This window comes from Megalops cyprinoides, chromosome 12 (assembly GCF_013368585.1).
Source record: "Megalops cyprinoides isolate fMegCyp1 chromosome 12, fMegCyp1.pri, whole genome shotgun sequence".
Classification (NCBI taxonomy): domain Eukaryota; kingdom Metazoa; phylum Chordata; class Actinopteri; order Elopiformes; family Megalopidae; genus Megalops; species Megalops cyprinoides.
The window spans coordinates 32,764,269-32,787,215 of record NC_050594.1 but is presented as its reverse complement, the minus strand read 5'-3'; the positions used below and the strand labels follow the sequence as shown (position 1 = coordinate 32,787,215).

The 22,947-nt window shown below is 44.2% G+C and overlaps 2 protein-coding genes across 5 annotated transcripts in view; one reads left to right on the top strand and one right to left on the bottom strand.

The window, feature by feature from the left end:
- The window catches only part of LOC118787290 (brain-enriched guanylate kinase-associated protein), a 61,409-nt gene extending 43,301 nt beyond the window's left edge, over positions 1–18,108 (top strand). For all 3 annotated transcript variants that reach the window (XM_036542807.1, XM_036542804.1, XM_036542805.1), the window contains 3 exons: positions 6,640–6,747; positions 11,073–11,156; positions 15,060–18,108. In XM_036542807.1, coding sequence (XP_036398700.1) covers positions 6,640–6,747; positions 11,073–11,156; positions 15,060–16,442 — 1,575 coding nt within the window. In that variant the 3' untranslated portion in view covers positions 16,443–18,108. The remainder of the gene's footprint in view (positions 1–6,639; positions 6,748–11,072; positions 11,157–15,059) is intronic.
- Positions 18,109–18,514: 406 nt separating this feature from the next.
- wdr25 (WD repeat domain 25) overlaps positions 18,515–22,947 on the bottom strand; it is a 37,650-nt gene continuing 33,217 nt past the window's right edge. Inside the window, exons 4-8 of one of the 2 annotated variants that reach the window (XR_005005366.1) lie at positions 22,748–22,878; positions 21,826–21,996; positions 21,069–21,209; positions 19,998–20,691; positions 18,515–18,684 (exon numbers count right to left, since the gene is read on the bottom strand). Coding sequence is in view for 1 of the 2 variants with exons in the window: in XM_036542693.1 (XP_036398586.1) it covers positions 20,470–20,691; positions 21,069–21,209; positions 21,826–21,996; positions 22,748–22,878 (665 nt within the window). In the remaining variant the exon portion in view is untranslated. Of the gene's footprint in view, positions 18,685–19,740; positions 20,692–21,068; positions 21,210–21,825; positions 21,997–22,747; positions 22,879–22,947 lie in introns of those variants that run through there. The other variant, XM_036542693.1, reaches the window with a different exon arrangement.

Here is a 22,947-nt window from a genome sequence, read left to right as displayed (position 1 = left end):
TCAACATCAACGTTTTCTCGACCACAGCAAGGTTTGGCTCGACGAACATCAAACCCCAGTCTTTCAGTCGACCTGTCATAAACGGACTTCCTGGCTGGGGTTCTGTCAGAGACCCATGGAAAAATACAAGGCACCGCATCTTTTTAAATTCTGTTTAGACCACTAATTGCTGTAAACAGGTCGTCGCCGCGAAAATGCATGCTACAAACAACAGTGTCATCACAGACGTTAATCAGCGGGCCTTCCTCTCTCTTAATTGCTTGAATCCATACTCTCTTGCCACCGGCCTATCGGAATAAATCCCGGTGGGCCGGTGGACCGTCAAAAAAAATCCATTAAGTTTTTTACCGGCCGTGTCTGTGTGCCTATCATCTGATGAAGTGGTTCAATTGGGAGGACAGAAATGAACGTTTATTTCAATAACACGATACCACAATTTCATGAATGCTTTCACTGCTAAGGCATTTTGCACAGTGGTTTTCAATGACACACGTTCGTATGTAAACCTTTACGTTGACACTGACAAAGTCACGTCACGATTAGTTCAAACAGAGCTTAGTCGCGTAAGTTTACCAACAACGTGCTCATCTAACCTAAGTAAAATAATGATTTTTAAAAGTTTTTTTTTACTTAAAAAACCCGCAGTTTTTAAAATTAACGCTAAATAAAACGAGACAAGTTTTCAATGTTAGCTGTTTGCCGTTATCAAAGCAAGCAACCTAGCTAGCTAGCTACTAGCGGGTTACAGGGAACCTCAGGACCGCTCAAGTACATACCTACCATTAAACGCGATGATATAAAACTTGCTACGTGACGTATATTCAGAAGAATATAATCGCTTGTAAGGTCCATGCACATTAACTAATTAAGAGGTAGTTTCGGTTGTAGACAGAACTCGAGAATCGCAGCCAAATATAATTTAATTGTGCTCCTGATGGTCCTAGCGGATAAATCCAGGGCTGAATTTCTTTCTCAGTACACCCCTGTCTCTTGCCGTCATCATCACGGGGAAATGCGCGAAAGCTTAAATAGCTGTTTTTGTTTGCTGTTTGTACACACAGGTACACAACACCACCTCTTACTTCTCGACTTTGCCATTGGTAATTTAGCCAGCCACAGGGGGAACCCCCCTGCTCTTTCCGAGAAGTGCCATGGGATCTTTATTGACCACAGAAGTCAGGACCTCATTTCATCCAAAAGAAAAGCATTAATCATTATGAGAAATACAATCTAAATTCTTGCAATGCCACTTAACACAATTTGCATAGCAAATAAAAAGGAAAGAAGTGATGCAATGAAAAATCTTGCAAAAGTCTACCTTTCTGTAGAATACTTGAATGGTAAAATACATTGAAAAAGAAAAAGGGCTGCAGTTATTGAAACAATAACTCAGACAGTCTTGTGCTGACAAGGCCATTTTGGATGATTGATGTCTTGTTTTCCAGCCAAAAGCAGGACCTCTCCATTAATGAGAGCCTGTAAATGAGTTCTGCAAAACAAGCTGGGACATGGGGGAATATCCCATGCAGAACTTCCTATGTCAGAGGGACATTATGTCGCCGGGGGTCACTCCAAGTGACCTGTACCACAGTGGGTTCCACAACCTTTGGCAGAACTTCCCAGATTGATTTCAATTTCATAGACAATAATGTACAAATCAATTGTGTGTCCAGGGGACTGGCAGCACACAGAACGAACAGCAGGAATGCCAAACGGTGCACCTTGAAGTCCCCACATAATTAGTTATGACTCGCCGGCCAGCTGTCATCATTCAACCCACAGGCATCGGGCCACCGTGGAGTTGCAAGCCCGTTTAACAAAGCAGCGAATGCCATCATGCTGGTGGTGACACATGACACAACCGAGACTTAAGCAAACCGCTGCTACCTCCAGCACAAATAGCGCTAGACCAGCGTGAGCCATTTTCAGAACAGATTGGGAGTGTTTCCTCTTTTTTAGTGGTCAGTTTTGCACATTGGCCATTGCAGCATGTCAGATATATCATCTCTCAGGAGCTACCAGCTGTGTGATGGCATTTTCATTTACCCATGTCCACTGAGGAGCAGAATAAGACTCTGTCAGGTCTGTGGTGATAACTTATGTGTGGCAATACAGCTGCAAACACTGTCCCACTGATGTCTCAAGAAAGAGATCACCCATAATCAGGGTTGGGGAGTAACAGAATACATGTAATGACGTTACATATTTAAAATACAAAATATGAGTAACTGTATTCCGTTACAGTTACCATTTAAATTGATTGAAATCAAATTACAGTTACGTTTTAAAAGTATTTAGATTACTGAAGGGATTACATTGGATTTTTTTAATTTAATGTCTTTTTTTTCATTTAAAGTTTATTCAGTTGGAAAATCTATCCAACGATAGGCAACTCCGGAGTGTATCTCCCATATTCCCCTCACGAAAAAAAAACAAGAAAAAAGCGTGCAGTCTGCCTGACTCACAAGACAGTAGAATGGAGAGTGAGACAGAAAGCAACCAGCACAACGCGTTTATGTCATGGAAATAGCAGGACCATTTTACTTTCAAATTTGGCAAAGGTCGCAACCTAACAGTACAAAGCAAGCTGTGTTTGCCAGCAACCAAACTGCTATCTGCTTCAAAAGAGTCGACCTCTAACCTGAGGAAGCACCTTCAGCATCACTTCAGCATCTTCAGCATCACCTAGCATCACCTACAAATACCTAAGCATGCATCTGGACAATGAGCTGGACCGGTCACTGAACACAGATGCCCTCTACCGGAAGGGGCAGAGCCGGCTCTTTTTCCTACGAAGGCTTAGGTCATTTGACATCTGCGGTAAAATGCTGCACATTTTACCAGTCAGTAGTGGCAAGTGTCCTCTTTTATGCTGCAGTCTGCTGGGGAGGCAGCATGAAAAACAAGGACACTAGGCAGCTGGACAAGCTGGTGAAAAAGGCTGGCTCAGCGCTTGGCAGGAGGTTGGATTCACTGGGGACTGTGGTGGAGAGATGTACAAGGAGTAAGGTGCAGGCCATCCTGGACAATGACCACCACCCCCTCCACAACATCCTGGCAGGTCAGAGAAGCAGCTGCAGCGGACAGCTCACCTCGCTGCATTGCAGGACTGAATGGTTCAAGAGATCCTTTGTCCCCACTGCCATCAGGCTGTACAACACCTCGGCCAATGGCCAATAGCCAAGAGCCAATAGCTGACGGCTCTCTCCCCCCCTCCCTCTCTCTCTCTCTCTCTCTCTCTCTCTCTTTCTCCCCCCTCTCTCCCTCTCCCTCCATACCCACCACCCTCACCCTCTGGACTCTGTGCAATAATGTTTGTTTTATCTGTGCAGTAATTCTTGCTTTGTATTGTACTGTACTGTATCTGTGCAATATTGCTTGTACTGCCTTGTACTGTATTGTATGCTTGTATTGTCTCTGACCTACCTCACGTGAGCTATGGGACAACTGAATTTCCCAAAGAGGATGAATAAAGTATCTATCTATCTATCTATCTTGAAGTAAGTTCTCTTTTTCATCATTTAAGATAATATTGATCGCTAGCTAGCTATCTTACATAGTTTGGCTGTACTGCATTAGCTATTCAGCTAGCTAGTAGGCTATAGTAGCCTACTAAAGCTAACTAGCTAACGAGTAGATACAGTGACAAAACAAGTGAAATTTCACGTGTTCAAAACTGCGATTACTCCAACAAATTTACACTACACATATAATACATTAAATTGTTAAGCTACTCCTTTCTCACTCTCAATGTATTTAGGGTGGCTTGTGCCTTTTCTAACTCATGTTTTTGTGTAGTGTACAGTTTTTGAATTAACATTTACAATTCTGAAGAAACTGCAATGAAATGCCCATAGACTTAACATGGGGGTGCCAAAATGTTAGCTACAACAATGCTAAGTGAACACCGTTCAGAACCCTAGTCAGATGAAGATTCTTTAAAAGTTAAGAATGTTCTTTGGATTTCATCTCGCTCTTTATTGCAGTAAAAAAAATCACTCAAGTTTACCTATTTAGATTTTGATACCACTGGGACATAGTTCATTAAGAATCACCCAACCAGTATACCAGTGGTTCTCAACCGGTGTGCCATGAGGCAAAGTGAAGTGTGCTGTGGAATTCTGAGGACGATGCGTTTTTATATGTTTTATTTATGTTTTATATTGTGCTGTTAACCTTTTCGCACGTAACTTATTTTTACTTTAACTTGTTTTATTTTATTTATTTTATTTTAGTATGTTGCTGTTCATGATACCGCACTATGTTGGACAAGTTCTTGCTCCTATGCACTTCAATGCATTTTTAATAAATTATACGATTGCCTGTCTGATTTAACTATCTGTTTGGTAATATGGGTCAAATCTCGCTAATGACATTATAGCCTATCATAATGTGTGTGACATTCTTCATAATTAGTACCAACTTTAAGATGGTGTGCCTTGACGTTCTGGTTTGGCCTTTGATGTGCTTTAGCCCCAAAAAGGTTGAAAACCTCTGCAGTATACAGTAGCCTATGCCACATTCACACTTTTACTTACATAATTTTAAAAATTAAAAACACAGTGTTCAGAAAGTAATCCAAAGTATTTAGGTTACGTTACCTTGAGTAATCTAACAGAATACGTTTCAAATTACATTTTAGAGCAAGTACTCTGTTTCTGTAGTGGAATACATATTAAAGGTAACCTTCCCAGCCCTGCCCATAATTCAGGTGTTAAGGTTCTGGAATGCAGGTGGAATACAACTAGAAGTAACAAAAACATTGCACACTCCTGTCTTTATGCAGTTATTTAGACCAATGTTTTAGCCATAAACATGCATTTGTCAGGCCTTCAGGTATGAAGCTGATGAAGGCTTGTTTGATGCTCAAACCTTGATCTAAATAAATGTAAAAGGTGAGTAGAATGTACAGCCTTGCTTTATTAGTACCAACTGTTACTAATGAAAAGAAAAAACAGAAAGACTGATTTGCAAAAGTCCGAGGATGGAGGTGATTGATTATCAACCGAGCTTCGGCAAAGCATGTTCCTAAAGCGCTGGAGCAGGCTGGCTCTCTGAGCACTGCCGGTGTGAAAAACCCCTTTCTTCAAACAAAGCGTTAAAAGGATTGGAAGTTCCCAATCAATCCTAATATTTCCCTGGTGGGGGGGGGGGAGTCTGGCGGCTGGTGGCAGCAGCGGGTCCCACCTTTGCCAATGCAGAATGTGATTACAAGGTATTGGGGGCTGAGCGAGGCAGCAGAGGAGCATGCAGAGAGAGATTAATGGGAAGCCCGCAGAATGGCCGTGAATATCAATGCCAGGTTATTGGTTATGCCGATGTTAATTATAGCCTATAACAATGTCCTCTACCTCTGCATGACAGTATAATAGTGAATCTGTTGTGAAAAGGGTCGCTCTCATATAAATCATTTGCCAGATACAGCTTTATAACGAAAGGGCCCAATTAATTGGTCAGCAAGTAAGCATTTTGTAACCATTATACCATTTTTATTAATAGATAGCCTTGCCTTGATTTTTTTCTGCTTATGATGAATCCAAAAAAGAAAACACACCTTGCAGGATTATTTTCAGTTGATTGATTAAATAACTTAAGAACTCCACACACTGATTGTTGTGAAATATCCCTTTGCTAAGATTTCAAAACCTTTGCAGAACACATGATAAATCAAAATAAATCAACCCAAGAAACATGATGACATCAATGTTTATCACTCAGATCTAGCATAGATCAATTATTGCTTTGATGAGAACAATTAGGATTTATTTTTAGCACAATTTCCTTTAGTAATTAAGGAATTATCAACTATCTTTCAGTGGCTGCTTTCAATTTCTGCATTGTCAGTGATGGTACAGTCCCAATTTGTTAATATTGCCCTTTTCATTTCTGACCTCCCATTTGTGTAGATGGCTATTACTGTAGGGTTTTTTTTACTTACAATTTTACTGCATAGAAAAATCCCAAGAGAACATCAATATGCTTTAAGCATTATATTTTGGGCTTTATTAAGGGATTTTTTAAAAGTCTTGTGACTTTTATTTTTTTATTGAACCTTACTAATGTCAAAAACCAAATGTTAACAGGCATACTGATAATTGATGAGTTCAGTATGTCATTTGTGTAGTCTTGAGAACTACTTGAGAAAAATGAGAACCACTGATGAATTCACTAATAGCATTCATATATTGGGAAGAGCTATATATTGTATCAAATATTGTACTTGCTGATGTTTTTCTTTTTATAATCAGGATCACTTCTACACACAAATACCAACATATACATCAAATTCATATTTCTTAGTGTGTTACTGATGAATAGACGACTAAGCAATTGGGAGGTTCACAGAGCTTTTGTGTTTGTATAATGTTACATTGTATTATTTTGTAATGACCTAATTACATATTTTATGCCAATTTGTCTCCACAGCCAGCTATTTTTTAACTGCTTATATGGTCTGTGTGGTTATGCAAGTGCCCTTTTCAGATATCTTTGAGTTGTAGAGAGCTTTCAGTGCGCGATGACTGTTGTTATAGATTTGTATTGTTGTTATTATTCTTCTATGCCTTATTGCTGTTATCATTGTCTTTAATACTGTTATTGTTTCCACTGTTCTCCCTGTTAACTGACACGTTCCTTCAGTCACAGCACCATGAGGAGGAGAAAAGAGCCCTGAGCCGAGAGATCATTGTGCTCAACAACCACCTGATGGAGGCCAAGATCACTATCGAGAAACTGCGAGAGGACAATGTGAGTGTACCTTTCAGACCCCATGGAGAGAGGCTTTCTGTTGCTTGAACCTGCTGTAGTCACTGTTGACTGCATATGTATTTAATGCCTCTGTGGTTTTGGATAAATCCTCAAAAGATTCCTGTCACCCAGAGGAATAGAACAAGCTAATTGAACAGGCCCCAAACAGGCCCCCCTCCCACCACCACCACTACCAAATGTCATATGACATTATCCGCCATGGTGGGCAACACACCCCGGCAGGCTGGCTCAACAGAGCCGGTGATTTCATTTGAGTTTGTGCCACTGCTCTGGATCAATTGTTTCCCTTAAATATGTGGATAGCCTTATTCCAGCGGGGTGGTCAGCTCAGGCTGGGGAGTAAGCAGGGAAAGCCCCAGGGCAAGTTTCCATCCATGGCTACAGTCTGCATCTCAGGTGAGCGAGACACACAGCTCCAAGGGTTCTGGACAGCCTCTAACTTATAATACCAGTCAGGGGCTTTGGGAGGAGGGACTTCATTAGCGAGAAGGAGCGACTCGTTTATCCCATGGTTGCTGCAGTGTCCCCAGGCTACGGAGGGGAGATTTGCTGCAGGCTTAGGTAAGGAGTAAATGCTGCATGATATTTGCCTTTCCTTCCTTGGGCGCCCAACCCATCAGCTCAATGCATAAGAGACTGGCCACAACTGCCATCTACCCAGCAGGCAACAAGAAACCCTTGACTAGTGCAGTGGAGGATCATTTCCAGCGCACAGCTGATGATGTGACCCTAGGGGGAACACTCCTCTGATGTTCAGAATGTCAGTGCCATGGACTGTGCATCCACTTGAAAGTGAGAAAGTCCCAACGGTCTCATAAAAGACTTTGAAAAGAGAGATCAGGGATAAAGAGTAGAGGAGTTTCACCAGCCAGACATGAAAAGTCAGAGTATCCTATCAGGGTGTCAGAGTAACTATTCTGGCACAGTGAGAATGGAGAACAACATATGTGAATGTTAGCTGTAGCCTAATGGACTGTTGGAATATATATCTTAAAAGGAGAAGATGTTGTTCTTAGTCCCACATACAAACACACTGATGCAAAAACCCTCATTACAAAGTGGTGTAGGATTGATATGATTCCACAATCCATTACAGTTAATATCACCACCACAGGGAGCTTGATGAGAGAAAAACATCTTTAATGCAAGGATTGTGTACTGATCTACTCTCCTCCAAACAAGCCCCCCTCCACACTAACACACACACAAGATAATAAACAAATAAATAAATACATAAATACATGGATGAATAAACAGTTTGTTTATGAGAGCCATAAGACAAGTGGACAATGTGCCAAAGCCATTGCTCTGGCCACGAGCCATGCCACAGAAAATGATCTTTCGTCTTAGAATTGATTGGATGATGTGCAGCGGGAGGAGAGGTGGTTGTGTATATTAATGCTTGATGCCACTTTGGCATTGGCAGGAAAATATCTGATTACTCACAGGCTGGCAGAGCTGGCTCAGGGTAGCCCACGTGGAGAGGTAAAAAAAAAATGCCTCTACAAGAAATGCAGGCACTTCAGATTTGTTACCTTCAACTTTTTATGTGATCCATCACGCCCAGTCCGAACTCACACACTTGCCCTCTGCGCATTGATCAGCCCACTCTGTGATGCCTCCCAAATGTCACAGAGAGGTCAGTCAAATGGGCAAGAGTTCAGTGAGGGTTGGCCACCGGCCCTCTTCTAGGGCATGCTTGAATGGCAATGCTATGGTATCGATTCCATCTGCAGCTAAAGCTCCCATTTTTTAAACTTGGTGGTGGGTGGCTGGAATGTGATAGTAACTCCTAAAGCTATGAGTGCTGCATTGCAGGCTAGATGGTCTCCATGCTTGCTGAAAATGTAGATGGTGTCTAGACCAGCTGCACCACACAAAGCTGACATAAGAGTGAGGGAGCCACAGAATTTATGAGCATTGCTAAATAAAAGCACCATAATGTGATGAAAACCTCATGAATCCAGACAGATTCAATTTAGATTCAGATTCATCTTTAATACTGCACCAAATACTGGGCATTCTGAGTACCAAGTAAAGAAATAGCAGAGTAATCCTTAATAACAACTTAAGATGTTTTACAAAATCATATTAAATACAGTAAAGTTATGTGTGACATGTAATAGTTAATAGGACATAGTGAGTTCATCTCATATAAATCATGCCATATAAATGGCACTAGACTAATTATGTTTGTCGTGGCAGCTAGCATTAAACATAATGTTTTTTCTGCTTTTTTCCCTTGGCATCCTTTTTTGGCCTCACTGTAACAACCTATGCAGTTGCACAGGGGCACTAGGCGCAGCAAACACAGAACTTTCCATGCACTCACCTACGGACTACTCATCACCCATAATGCACCACAGTGAAGTAAACAGCAATTGGAGGATGGGCGTGTCTCCGCTTATTTAATCTAAGCGGCTCACAGACGTTTGATGAACAGCAAGGCACCTGAACACAGAGGAAACTCTCACCCCTTCCCCAGCAGTCTGAATCCAATGTGTTCTTCTTCTGTGGGCCCCCATTCGCTGTCAGCTGATGACACACCCGGGCCCAAACCCTGACTGTAGGGTAAAGAACAATCTTTAGCTGTCTGAGCCACTCCAGAGCCCCAACATTGGGCTTGTTTAAAGCTCATTTACTTCATCACATTTTTATATGCACACAGAATTAGCCTGCAAGTGATCCATTTAATGCATATCCCACAAAAGAACAGTTAAAAATACAAGACAACATAATGCTAAACATGGAGTAGTTGGCCAGCTGCAGTTCAAAGCAAACATGTTGCATAGTTAAATGTTGTAATATTTCCTATTGTTATATTACATAGCTAAGACTTAGCACCAAATAAATTCACAAATGGAAGAAATGTTAGAACGTCTGTGTGAAACATTAACCTACAGCGCTTATTAGACCAATTCACTAATTACACACGTCATCTCATAATTAGAGGAGCATTCCAAAAGGGTGATGCAAAATGAATGTCTTTTGTGCCATTTGTGCTAGAGAGGAAATGGCAAGTGTTAGACGTCTTCAGACATTCCCAGTTGGTATGTAGGGCTGGGACGATATGCTTTTGTCACGATACGATATTATCACAATACTTTGGTGCCAATTCGATTCATATTGCAATTCCGATATATTGCGATTCTACAAGTATTGCAATTCAATAGTATTGATTATTGCGATTTTTCTGGCACTATTTTTATTCGTGTCACAGTATTCAGCAGCCCAAGCGTTTAGAAGCACCCTCTACAGGCCTGGTGGAATTCTCGGCCACTCTTGGCTCACATTTGTCAGTGAAAGCAATACAGCAGTGCAGCGCCACTATTACGAATCGAAAGTATCGATTCTGGGAAGAAGTATTGATATTTAGTATTGTGCTATAAAAAATCGCGATATATCATGAATCGTTTTTTTTCCCACCCCTATTGGTATGAACTGTAAACCTGACCATGTTAGGCTGTTACCATCACCAGTGTACATAGTAGTCAACATCAACAGATGAATGCAAAAGCCATGACTCTCAGAGCCAGTGAAAAACAACCAAGCTGATGAAAGCTGACAGGCAGTTAATCTGTAGATTGGGTATGGTCTGAAATAGCTTTAGGTTTTGCGCTTCTTGTTTTATCTGCATTAAATATGAGCACCAGTGCAGTGTGTATGATAAGGTAAGAGAGAAAGCTGAGGAAACATTAAAACACAGGGGCTGCTTAGGCACAAAATACCCAATTCCTCTGTTCTTGACATCTACCTCCAATCATCTGCAAAGTAAGACTCACAGGCTCTTTAATAGTGTCCTGTCCTCCTGGATTTAGGGAGTTTGTGTCCTGCTAACACCACCTAAGGTAAATGTATTTCCAATGCCAACTATCAGTGACTGCACACATATGCGATTTACAGCACTTTCACAGCAGCAGAGGCCCAACGCAGGCGTGATTTGATGTTCCTGTCAGGATTTGACCTTAATCTACTACAGAGCACGCATCGTGCAGATTTATCCATTTCACGGCGGGGTCAAGGCGGTGTCTCTCTTCCCTAAAGTGCACAAATGCTTCCGGTCCAGAACTCTGGCACAGGGATTGTTATCACAAGGGTTCTGGATAACCTGTCAAACTGATTGTGTTTGCGCTTCTGTGTATGCTGTGGGTGGAAACAGAAACTTCTGGTCCTGTTTGACACTCTCCTACTAAAACCTGTCCCACCCCACTACCTCCTACAGCCTTCCAAGTGAAAGTACTGACCCTCTGCATGAAGCCTCATGTGTCTGAATCAGAGCTAATGCTAAATCCTTTTCTCTCTAGGACTTGTACAGAAAGGACTGCAACCTTGCTGCCCAGCTGCTCCAGTGCAGCAAATCTCACTACAGAGCCCACAAGCTTTCAGAGGTGAGATCCTCCCCAAATTCAGATTCTTTCAGCCACAAGCCTCCACCCTTGAGGGTTGGTGAATCCCAGGAGCCTGCCACCATTTCGAAAGAGCCATACATTTGGAGCGAGGCTGGAGAAGGACTTTCAGGTTCACCCATGGACAGAATATGCTCAGGGCACACAGTTTTCTGCTGAGTTTGCTGTGTGTCAGAACCAACAGAGAAAGGGCAGCCGATATTGAGTTCCAAGTCAACTTCTCCATTACCAAGCTAATGTAGCTGTGTCAAGGATTTTTGTTTTTTTTCCCTGTATGCCCAAGTCCGCAATACCTGAATGATTGCCAGGAAATGGCAAATCCCATTACAAGCAGCCGTCCCTTCTGTCACACTGGCGTTTCATGCCCTCCGCTTGATTTATGTTGCTTTCTCCACATAAGCTACATGGCTGAGACCTCTCAACAAGCCGTGTATTTGCGGCCCCTGCTGTTTGTCACGTCTCCATCTGAGGCCTCCAGCTGGGAGGCGGCGGAGGGCGTGACGTGCGCAGGGAGAGGGCAATCATTCCCCCCGTTGCTCCTGTCTCCCCCACCGTTTCCTAGCGTGTTATTGCAGGCGCAGCGTGGCAGAACCAGCGCCGCTTTTATGGAATGCCTTCATTCTTTCATATAAAACTACGCTCAGAGTCTTGAGCAGCATTTAGTGGCAGTATCCTGGCAGCTGTTAAATCTGGTTGAGAAAGCACTGTTAATACAGGGGAGTCCTCGGCTGAGATTTGCACTTATCGACTGCTGTAGAGGGCCCACCTGCTGGCAGCAGGGATTTCCCCTTGTACAAGAGCTAGAGGAATGGGAAGTTGAAGCACCATCATCTCAACGCAGCGCAAGCCTATTTATAGAGCATAACATGCTTCCATGCTGATCTGTTCTGTGCTGTAGCTGTGGGTTTCATTCACTTTCCCTGGAGCTAGAGATTCCCAGGACACATCGCATCAGAACAAAAAGGACTGTTTACATCAGCCATGTCATCAGCCAAGTGCAAGTGCCGCATATGCAGCAACGGAAAACGACAAATTACCACAGTGTCACTGATTCTGACAAAAGTATTGTAAAATATCTTGTTGTTGAGGTGCACATTTATGATTAAAGGAAAGCAGAAATGTAGTTTTAGAAATGGAAATTAAAATCTGATTCAGGATTTTTTTTTTTTTTTGTTTGGTTTATTTTATTTGTAGGTTGGAGGTCTATGGAGACCAAAACAGATTGAACTAAGAAATAAACATGCCTGGATTCATCCTTAAATATTCTCTTTCAATAACCCTGACGCATCTTTACATGGCTGGCAGTGACTCTTAGATCACTGGCGGTGGTTTTGTTCTATCATGTTAAACTGTAAGTGCATTCTGCAAGATAGGGTAGATGGTTACCACACACCCAACATCATGAGACATGCAAAAATGATTTTTAGATTAATTTAAATTCCAAATTCTTCTTAAAAGTTTAGCAGCACTTTTGGGTTGTCATATCATTCCAACAAACCCTTCCCAATTTAACCCTTTCACTGTAGCTGTTCATGATGTAATCGGAATGCACTGACAGAAATAGCTCAGAACAGCCACCTTTGGCAAACAGCGTTTCCATTGGCAGGCCTGCACAGGAGCAGTTTAAGTGTTTATTGATGAATGAGTTAAGAGGAAAGACTGACTGGTTCTTTCAGTGTATTGTAACTGCTCCAAGCAACTCAGCAAGCCTGGGTGGAGAGCACAGATTTGAAAGTGAATAGAGCACTCAGAATCACATCACTACCTCCGGCTGGGGGGAAATGCTGATGGAAATGTCAATGCAAACTGGAGTTATAGCTGTTATATAACTTCCCAGAATGCATCGTGACAGCTTCATTTATTGATCTATGGATTGTGAGTGTGTATTTGGAATGCCTAATGTCGTGTAGTGAGAGCAAATCCAACTCTCAATTTCAGCAGCACAACCTGCCATATGATATAAAGCACTTGTCATACATACTGATACTTGGCATCAGTCAAATGCCATACAGCAGCAGATAGCAGTGCTTACAGGTAGCACAATCTAGAGGAAGGTACTTTACAGTTGCAAGACCAGAAACCCCACCCGACTGAGACTGGATAAACACATAGCACTCTCAAATTCTCATGCCATGAAAAACGTTACAATACCGTGTGAATGTGTGTATAACTCAGTCACAGGCATCATCTGAGGCAATGCCAATGGCCTTGATCCATGGCTTCTTCCAAGATAAAAATGCATTACCTAATGTGCGGCACATTATCTTCACATATCGTCCTGTTTGTCTTTGTGATCTAATTCCATACATCCACTAATTATCGGCTGCAGCGTTGCGTTGGCTCTGCGGAGTGGGGGTGGCTAGTGTAGTGTGTAGAAGCATTTGGTGACCCTGAAGCCTCACCTACTTCTCTATTGAGTTTTCAGTGGGGAGGGATTCTAACAATAGCACAGACATCAAACAACTGGTGTTTTATGCCCAGCATCTATTTTCACCCAAAGCAACGGTGTGATGCTTTTTTTCTCTCCCTTTCTCTGTTTTATTATGATTTTTTTCACTCCCTACTGGAAGCCAAAGCGATGGTCTAATCTGAATCTGAGCTGCTCCCCGGGAGCCGCTGTGAGTTTGATGGTGCAGAGAAAGACACCAACCAAGACCCGATGCTGCTGACAGAGAGATTTTGAGTGACCTTCCCCCCCCCGCCATCCCTCACTCTCCCCACAAATAATGCCGGGGGAAAAAAAATCGCACACAAGATTCTAACTTGAACTGACAACAACTTTTTTTTCTGGTTGTACATTGACAAGGACAAGGGATACTGCAGACAGCATGGCCAATGCAGAGTGATTTGATGCGCTGTTGTCCACACTGATTGATGGAGCCCGGGGGGGGGGAGAGAGCACACAGCAAGAGGGAGGGCCGGATCTCTGGCAAAGCAGGAGGGTGTTGTGGTCAGCAAGATCATTAGAACAGGAGAGGCCGGAAAGTCCCACCGTCAGTCCCCTGGCCATTCCATTCGGAGACGTGGGAATGCATCATGTCTCCGCATCTGGAGCCGTAGGGGGTAGAGTGCTGATGATGATGACGCGCCGCATGTGTTGCGCGTCTGCTGTCGCAGAGGGTCATGAATATGCGTAGGTTGGCTCGGTGACGGCGTCTCCTCGCTGGGACCCGGCGCACGACGCAGTTTTCTGACACCTGCGAAGTTGGAGGCATCCGCGCTTTGACGGCATGCCTCAGAACCTCCAACTTTGATGTTGTATTCATGAGCTCCTCACCACACGCCTTGCTGGAGACATCCCCACTCTCACACATTGCTGCCTGGCCTTCTTCCTTCACCACTTCTATTTATCTCCCTTCTCTTTTCTTTTCCTCCTTTCACCTCCTCTCTCTCCCTCTCTCCTTCCCTCCTCCTTGCTGTGTTCAATTCAAAATGCTTTAGTGACATAATGTACCTGTACTGAACATTTTGTTAAAGCTTAAAGTCAATATCAACGAATAACATCCATTTCATATGAATTATACGTATAACACAAACAACAACACATCACTAATTCAGTTCTCTGATCCATGTCTTTGACAGTTGTCTATGACAGTCCTTTCTCTTTCAAATTCAGATTTAAATATGCTTTATTGGCATGACTGTTCTGAACATAATATTGCCAAAGCAATTAACATTCTGTCCCTTTCTCTCTCCCTCTATCTCTCTGCCTCTCTTTCTCCCTTTCCCTATGTCTCTCTCTCCCTCTCTCGGTCTCTCTCTGTCTTTACCTCTCTCTCTCACTCTCTTTCTCTCCCTCTTTCCCTCTCTCACTCTCTTTCTCCTTCTCTCTCTCCCACTCCCTCCCTCCCTCTCTCTCTCTCTCTCTCTCTCTCTCTCTCCCAGCTCCCCTCTGAATTTCAGGAGAGGGTGAGCATGCACATGGAGAAGCATGGCTGTGGGGTGGCCCTGCCCCTCTGCCACACGCCCTACTCGGACTCGGTGCCCACCGCCGTCATCGCCAAGGTGCTGGAGAAGCCGGAGCCCGGCAGCAGCCTCCCCGCCACGCGCTCGCCGAGCCCGCAGCCCCAGGACCCCGACTTCCTGCTCAACAGCATGGGCAGCGAGCGCCTGCAACGGCGTGCGGTCTACAAGTCGTCGGACCTGTACTGCAGCGACACGGCGCTGTACTGCCCGGATGAGCGGCGGCGGGAGCGGCGGCAGAGCGTGGACCTGCAGGGCCCCGAGGGGGACCACCTGCAGGCGCACAACTCCACCGACAGCAACCCCGAGGAGGACGGCTTCCCCACTGGCTTCCCCCGCCGTGAGGCCTCCTTCGCTGACTTCGCTGCCGGCTCCCTGCCAGCCTCCAGCTCCTACTCCAGCTTCAGTGCGGCATCGGACGAGAAGGGCCACGCCCTGAGCAGCACCGTCTCCTCCTCCCAGCAAGCCCTGTACATGGACTGGCGGGACGGTGAATATGAGCGCAAGAGCAGCTCCTCCTATGAGAAGGACAGCCCCGGCTTCCCCAAGTCGCGCAGCTTCCAGCACATGGGCCGTGGCCCACAGAACGGCAGCTCACCCGCCTACGGCCGCGCTGTGTCTGCCTGCTTCGGTGAGCCCTACCCCTCTCTCCGCCTTGCGTCCTCCCGCAGCGTGGGCTCCGCCCAGCCGTATGGTAACGGGCGCGGTGTCCGCGTCCCCGAGGAGGAGCTGAGCGGCCGCTGGAGGCAGCTGAGCGTGGAGGACATCAACGCTTACTCCTACCGCAATCCCGGCCGGGCGTCGCCCTACAGCTTCTCAGAGCAGCACTTCACTGTGGGTCCTGCCAAGATCAAGTTAGGCCCCCTGTACAGCAGCTTCCAGGAGGGCGATGACGTCTACCACAGCCGCGTCCTCGACCACTGCTATGCCCCCTCTCCCAGCCCTGGCCCCAGCCCCGAGCACAGCCTGACCCTGCTCAAGCAGGACAAGGGCCCGCTGTACCGGTCCCAGGAAGAAAGCCAGGAGTCAGAGCGCAGCCTGTTCCACTCAGGAAGCTCCAAGGACAGGGAGAGCACCGCCGGCAGCATGAAGAAGGAGTATGTGGACGTCAGCCCCAACAGCTCGGCGGAGTCTTTAAACCAAAGCCCCCTGGAGCCCTCTGACATGCAGCACTACCAGCTGGAGCGCCAGAGCCCCACCCTCCAGAGGAAGACGCCGACACAGTACCAAAAATTTGGAAGCACGGGGCTTTGCAGAAAGGACAGTCTGACCAAGGCGCAGCTTTACGGCACTCTGCTGAACTGAGGGGGCACACTCTTTATGCAGGGGATAATTCTTTAGGTCTCTGCCAGGCCTGCTTTTGAGCCAAGGGCAACTGGAGCAGGAGACAGCTTGAGATTCCAGCAGTTAGGTTTCAGAGGAGCTGAAATGCAACACTGGAGTGTGTTTGCAGCCTTAGTTTTACATGTTTGGTTGATGTAGTTAAAGCAAGCTGGAGACAAGCTGCAGCTTTCTTTAGTATACTTCACAGTATGACTTGGTTAATAAAGCAGGGGTTACTTAACCAGGGTTTAAGGACAGAGGGGATTTATGTGAGGAGACCGCTCTACTGCTGAAACTTGGAAGTTGAGTGACATTTCACATGTTGCTCCGAGATCAATAAACATGTTTGCCCTCGACTGTCATAAAAAAGGGTGTCATTCTGAAAAAGCAATAACACAGATAGTGGCAGAATTAGGTACAACACAAGAGGATACCAATTGCACAATTATAACGTAATTGTCAAAGGTAAAATGAAAGGCAGCTTTGAAAATGACTGTTAAATTAATGGTACATACAGTGTACATTAGGTGTGTGCTTAAAAGTCAGATTTGCCTATCACAACCAACAACATGTAGGTGAAAGGACTGTTTGGAAGTCTACACCCCACTGTCTTTCAATATCTCACACGCTTGCGGTATGTACGTGTGTTTGTGTGTGTGCCCCCATTTAGGTAGCTGAACTGTGGGGCCTTGAGAGATGCTTCAATAAATTGTCGCAATCTGTTAGTTTGGTACAATCCAGCTTTTTAATCACAGAATACCCCATGCTTTCACTAAGATGCCAGTGAGCCCAATGTTTATCTAAAACATGAATTAGCTGGCAGATTGAACTGACTCCCGCCAGACACCCTTGGTACATTTTGCCTTAATTCCTTTTGGTAGCTGTAGCTGCCGGTTTGGCTCCTTCCCATGGCCTTGTAAATACATGTTTATAGTTCTGGGTATATAGAGGGTTTTAGAAAGGCCAGGTCCTCCTCTACTGTGTAGTACATTTCCGAGAGAGGACCCGCATGGGCCGCATTGACCGAACCAAAATTAGCGACTTGCTCCGGCAACTCCTTTCACTGTGGTGTTTCTTTCTGCAATGCCTTCTCCATTAAACCCTGACCTTTCTCTTAGGGTTCTCTCTAACTCAGCCACGTCATCGTCGCTCTTGTTTCAAGCTGCTGCCTTGACTAGGAACGGACTACCACTGCTGCTGCTGCTGACGTCATCAGCAGGCGACCGAGAGCTCTGTAACTCTTCCCTAAAGTGTTCATTTTTTTCATATTTTTTCTGCTGAGAAAAGAGCAGACGCAGGTCTCAAAAACTTTATTTTCTTAGCAGCGATGTAGTCAGCTGGAAATACAGAGAAGTTGAAGTGGAGGCTCATACACATTGACCCATTTTTTAAAATGTATTCCTTTATTGTTGTAGATATTGAATTATATAATTAACATTAGTTCATTTCTAGTTTTGATTTTCTCTGTCACCTTAATGTTCTTCACTTTGACTCTTTGATATGTCCCTCTGTCCTGTTCTACCTCAGATCCATTCACATCCTTCTATGAAACAAGGTCAGCTGTTTGTATTCACATTATAATGCATGTTAATATATTTTGTCGTATGTTTCTTTACTTAATAAAGAACAATGATGAACTTAACCCATGGACAACTAGCATCAGAGCTTTATTGATTTTTATTTGCTAGATTTTCATGCATTATCAAATTTTATTTATTTCAATTCACGTTGATGGCAAATCTCCTTTTGCAGATGATATCCAAAATTCTTAATCACCCAGAAAAAATGTTAGCTTTTTGAGATAAGTGTTTCATGAAAGTGACATCAAAATAGGACATATTCTAACCTAACTATTGGCTGAGTTGTAGAGGGATAAACTTACAAAAAATTACAAAAAATGGCACTTTCTCTGTGCAACTGTTAAAAAGACAGCTTTGCTTCAGAGCGTCCATCCTCCTACGTAGCCTTCAGTCTCCATTCCCCTGAAAGACTGCTTGGTAATTTAATATCAATCCAAATGACAAAATGACATAACTTCTCAGGTGTGGGTGTAGGAGGAGGAAAATACTTCTGAACTGACTGCACAATGCATTCCTGAGAAGTCAGAGAAACGTTACCCCTTGTAATGGGCATTTTAGTGTTTTCCACTTCTTCACAGAGGGTTATTGGTTTCTCAGGCAGCTTGCTTGTCAGCTCTCTGTGCATCAGTGGACCCATCTGATTGCTGTGAATGAAATTAAAGATGACAATCCCTGGTGGAATTCTGCCCACAGTATTCAAAAAAATAAATAAGAAAGGACAGCTATTTGATTTGTTCTACAATTAGGTCAGTCTCTGAATATGGTAGATATGGCAGCATACTCATTACTTTTGATAATGAACGTACAAAGGCATTGCAGTTTACCCTTTGAAATGTTAATTAACAAAGCTTTCTTTGATCCTCTTCAGTATAACGTGCCTTGACTTCTTTTCACCAACTTATGTAGAAAATGTGTGAAAACATTTTTCTTTTTTCTTCTAAGAGAGAGTCCTTTGAAAGTTAAAAAATTTAAATTGTCCTTTTTAAAGAAGCCTTTGTTTTATATAGTTAAGCATCATACTTAGCGTTCTGTTCAACGTGTATTATTTAAGGCTATAACACTAATGAGTCAATCAACAGGTACCAGGCACTGTCTTACATGGGCAAAGTGCATTGCATCTCTGAATAGAAGCACTTGCAGAGAACCCCAATATGTCCTCTAATTTTTACATGAAATTTTAAAAGGCCTTGATTTTACTGCTGCATCATGCATGGGTGAAACAACCTTGGGGAGAAAAAAGGTTAAAAAAACAATAATATATGCATGATGGTACTCTGGTTTAAAACAAAATTGGATGGATTTGAAATGTTATCACAGTGGCCATACTGCAGTCCTACAATCCTGAGGACATATAATCATATGGCAGAACATGTGCAATAATACCACCCAAAACTACAGAAAATATGGTTCCCATGGTGATTCCACCACACTTTTAATGGGAAACAGGCAAACAAAATCCAACACAGGAGAGTCCACAAGGCAGTTCCAGTCTAAAGCACAGGTCAAAACATGATTCAGGTCCTCCTCCAAACAAGGTCAGGCACCAGTTTCTCTGTACACAAAGATCTTTGCCTTCACACTTCCGTTAAACAGCAAACCTGCCTCCCTCCCACACCAGGCACTGAGGAGAGGGCTCCCTTTTATCTGGGGTTGATGAACCCAAACGCCTGTCAGTGTCCAATGGGAAGGTGTGGTGTGAACTGGGGAAGGGGTGGAGTCACTGGTGGGGAAGTATCGGCCCTAAATCACCTCTCCCCTTGCTGTGTCACTTTTATATATAAAAATTATATAAATTTATATATAATATAAATTATATATAAAGAACAAAGAGCAAATTCTCCAGCTGGAATTCAGTTTCAGTTATAACCACAAGTTATAACCATGATTTGATTTGACCTTTGTGAATCTTCCACAAGATGGGCTAGAACTTGGTTAAAAAAAAAACTGGTCTTCTTACCATGTAGTAGTAAAATATTCTCTCATCTAGTGCTGAAGTCCTTCATTCAGTGACATTCATCCAGATGCACATACGTATGGCCGCTTTGGATGTTTCTCATGGTAAATGAAGACAAATAAGTGATCAGTAACGTCAGGTCTCAAGATGGACCCCATGCACAAGGGATTTTCATGATAAAAAGTGTATTCACAAAAACATTAAGCAGTAGACTGGGTTCTAAAATTAATGAGGCATAAATAAGTAAATAAACACATGACAAATAAATCCTGGGCTTATCACATTGAATTTACTTCCATCCAGTCTGTCTGTAATTATCATGGTTATATAAAGATGAAAAAATAGATCTGCAAATTCATGGCAGCAGGTTGTTTGTGAGTGTGCGAGTGCTGTGTGTGAAAGAGAGTTAAAGCGTGTGTGTGACTGTGTCCCTGGAGGTGCTTCTTGGCCATGTCCCCCTCAGCCCTCCCAACTGTCAGTGCCAGACGTTGACCTCCCCGCTCCAGTCGCATGTGGCGGCCACCGCAGGCAGGACAGGGTGGAGGCTTATGCCCACGCAGGCTTCCTGGTGTGCCTGCAGGGTCCGCAGCGCCCGGGAGCTCTGGTAGTCGTAAAAGTGGACCGAGCCAGTGGCGCTCCCTGAGGCCAGGACTGTCCCATCAGGGGAGAACTCGCACCCCACTGCAAAACCCTCCACCTGGGACAGACGCAACACCACAGACCACATCAACAAACCGTGCCACTGAATCCTCAGTAACACTTTACAACAGAGATGATCCACTTAATAACCCTTCACTGCAGTAGCTTTATAGGCACTCTCAGAGGCTGCATATCAACAAATGAATGCTGAGAAATGAAAAAGACGGGATGAATCTGATGTTTGTCCATCTCATATTCTTAATATCCTGCCTTCAAACGGTATTTGATTTATTCTTGCCTCCTTTACAAGTGTTATTCCTCCTGCATCTATTTCCTGAACATGAAGAGTTTTTATAGGCATTAAAACGCAAAGGTCATTACCTGGTCAGTATCTAGTCAATATGTGTGGTCTTACTGCAGTCAGCAGGCACTGACCTTGTGTCCCTCAAAACGCCTCCCCTTGTTCATCCTGTAGGGCCTCTGTGCTGAGAACAGGGCGATGTAGTTCCCGTTGGTCTGGGCGACGAACCAATCATTGTGAGGATGCAGCGTCAGGCTGGGACACGTGTAACGCTCCTGCAGAGAAACAGCTTTTATTCTCCGGAGGAAAGACCATAAAAGACCGTAAAAGACCAAGTAACACTGACACCAGCAGAGCTGGTCACTTTCTCATGACTTCACAGAAAAGGTCCAAATGTGCTTTTCACACTTTAACAGGTGCAAATCAGATTAACTGTAACTGAGAGGAGGTTTTGTGGTTTACAGATTATTATGACACAGCACCATGTTCTATACTTTATGCCAAATGTACAGCTGTTTTTTTATATGTTTAATAAAATCTAACCATACTACAGTTTCTGTAAAGGGCATGCTTTTACAACCAAAGGACACAGACCTTCAGTGCAGTGCTTTGCTTTGTGACTAACACTGACTGCAGCCCATTGCTTTGTGGCTAACACTGACTGTATTGCTTTGCTTTGTGGCTAACATTGACCACAGTGGTTAACTTTCACCACAGCAGAATAAATTCTACAATAGATCTCTGTTTTGGTAAAAAGGAGCCATAAATTCTCAAAGCATCAGAGAACCCAGTAGAGCTTCAGCTCCGAGTTGTAGCAGATTTTCTGCAGGACAAAAACATTCATCTGTCTGATAATAGCAGCCCCCACGGAGGTCTCTCCCCACTGCTTACATGGAAGATCTGATTGGACACTTTGGCTGACGTCTGGAAGTCCCAAGCGATGAGCGTGCGTTCAGCCGAGTCCCGGCTCACCGAATCACTGCTGGTCACAAACTCCTTCCCTCCTGCCAGGAAGAGGATGTCCAGGGTCTGCTGGACAGCTGCCCGATACACCCTCACCACCTGCTGGGACAGGAGGTGCTGGAACAGGAGCCCCCTCAGTGCCCCCCTTCACCCGCTTAGCAATACAGTGTCCTGTTTGCTTAAAACAGCAATAAAACCAAATCCCTCAAACACCCTCCCAATCAATGATGACTCTTTGAACTTCTTTATCACAGCAAGAGCCTCTGTATGTACAACTGCAACATGTATTCTTTGTTAATCATGAGTTCAGGTGTGAAATGATTCCCAATTGGTGTTGTGGGGTAGGACTAACACCCCCGCCCCCAAGTCACTCTCATGGGACATGGGTTGCCACAACCAGCTGGCTGAAGTCACAGAGAATCACTCCTCTGGTTATTTTTGACACACCTTGCTTGCTCTCCCACTGCTGAAATTCAACAGTGAGACCTGAAACCATGTTTGCATGAGGAACCATGTGATCTCTCAGCCTATGAGGGAGACAAGCAATGCCTTGATTAGCAATGATGGGTAACTGCTCAATGCTCAGGCTCTGCACTGACTTCTGCTCTTACTGGCAGAACCAATTATCTCAGCATTATGACAAAACCCACATGGGAGTGTCTTTATCTGCACCCACTGCCTACGAATAACATCAAAGGCTCAAGTCACATCACACAATACAGCATTTACTGCAGACAGAAGCTCACTTCTACATTGCAAGCATGCATGGTAGTGCTTGGGAGATACAGGGCAGGCAAAAGAACAGGTGGAGAGCCAAGATGGCAGGTTCAGAAATGAAATGGAAGCTGACCTTGCTGGTTCTGGTGTCCCAGGCTTTGACTTCTGGGCTGAATCCCCCACACAGGAAGACATGAGGGTCGCTGGGCTGCAAGGCAAGGCAGGTCACCTTGAACTGGCTTTCCACTTTAAACACCTGCTGACCTGAGAACAAAAGCGAGCACGGCGTAGTCAGAGGTGTGGAGGAAACAGAGGGCACTCCACGGGCTGCCT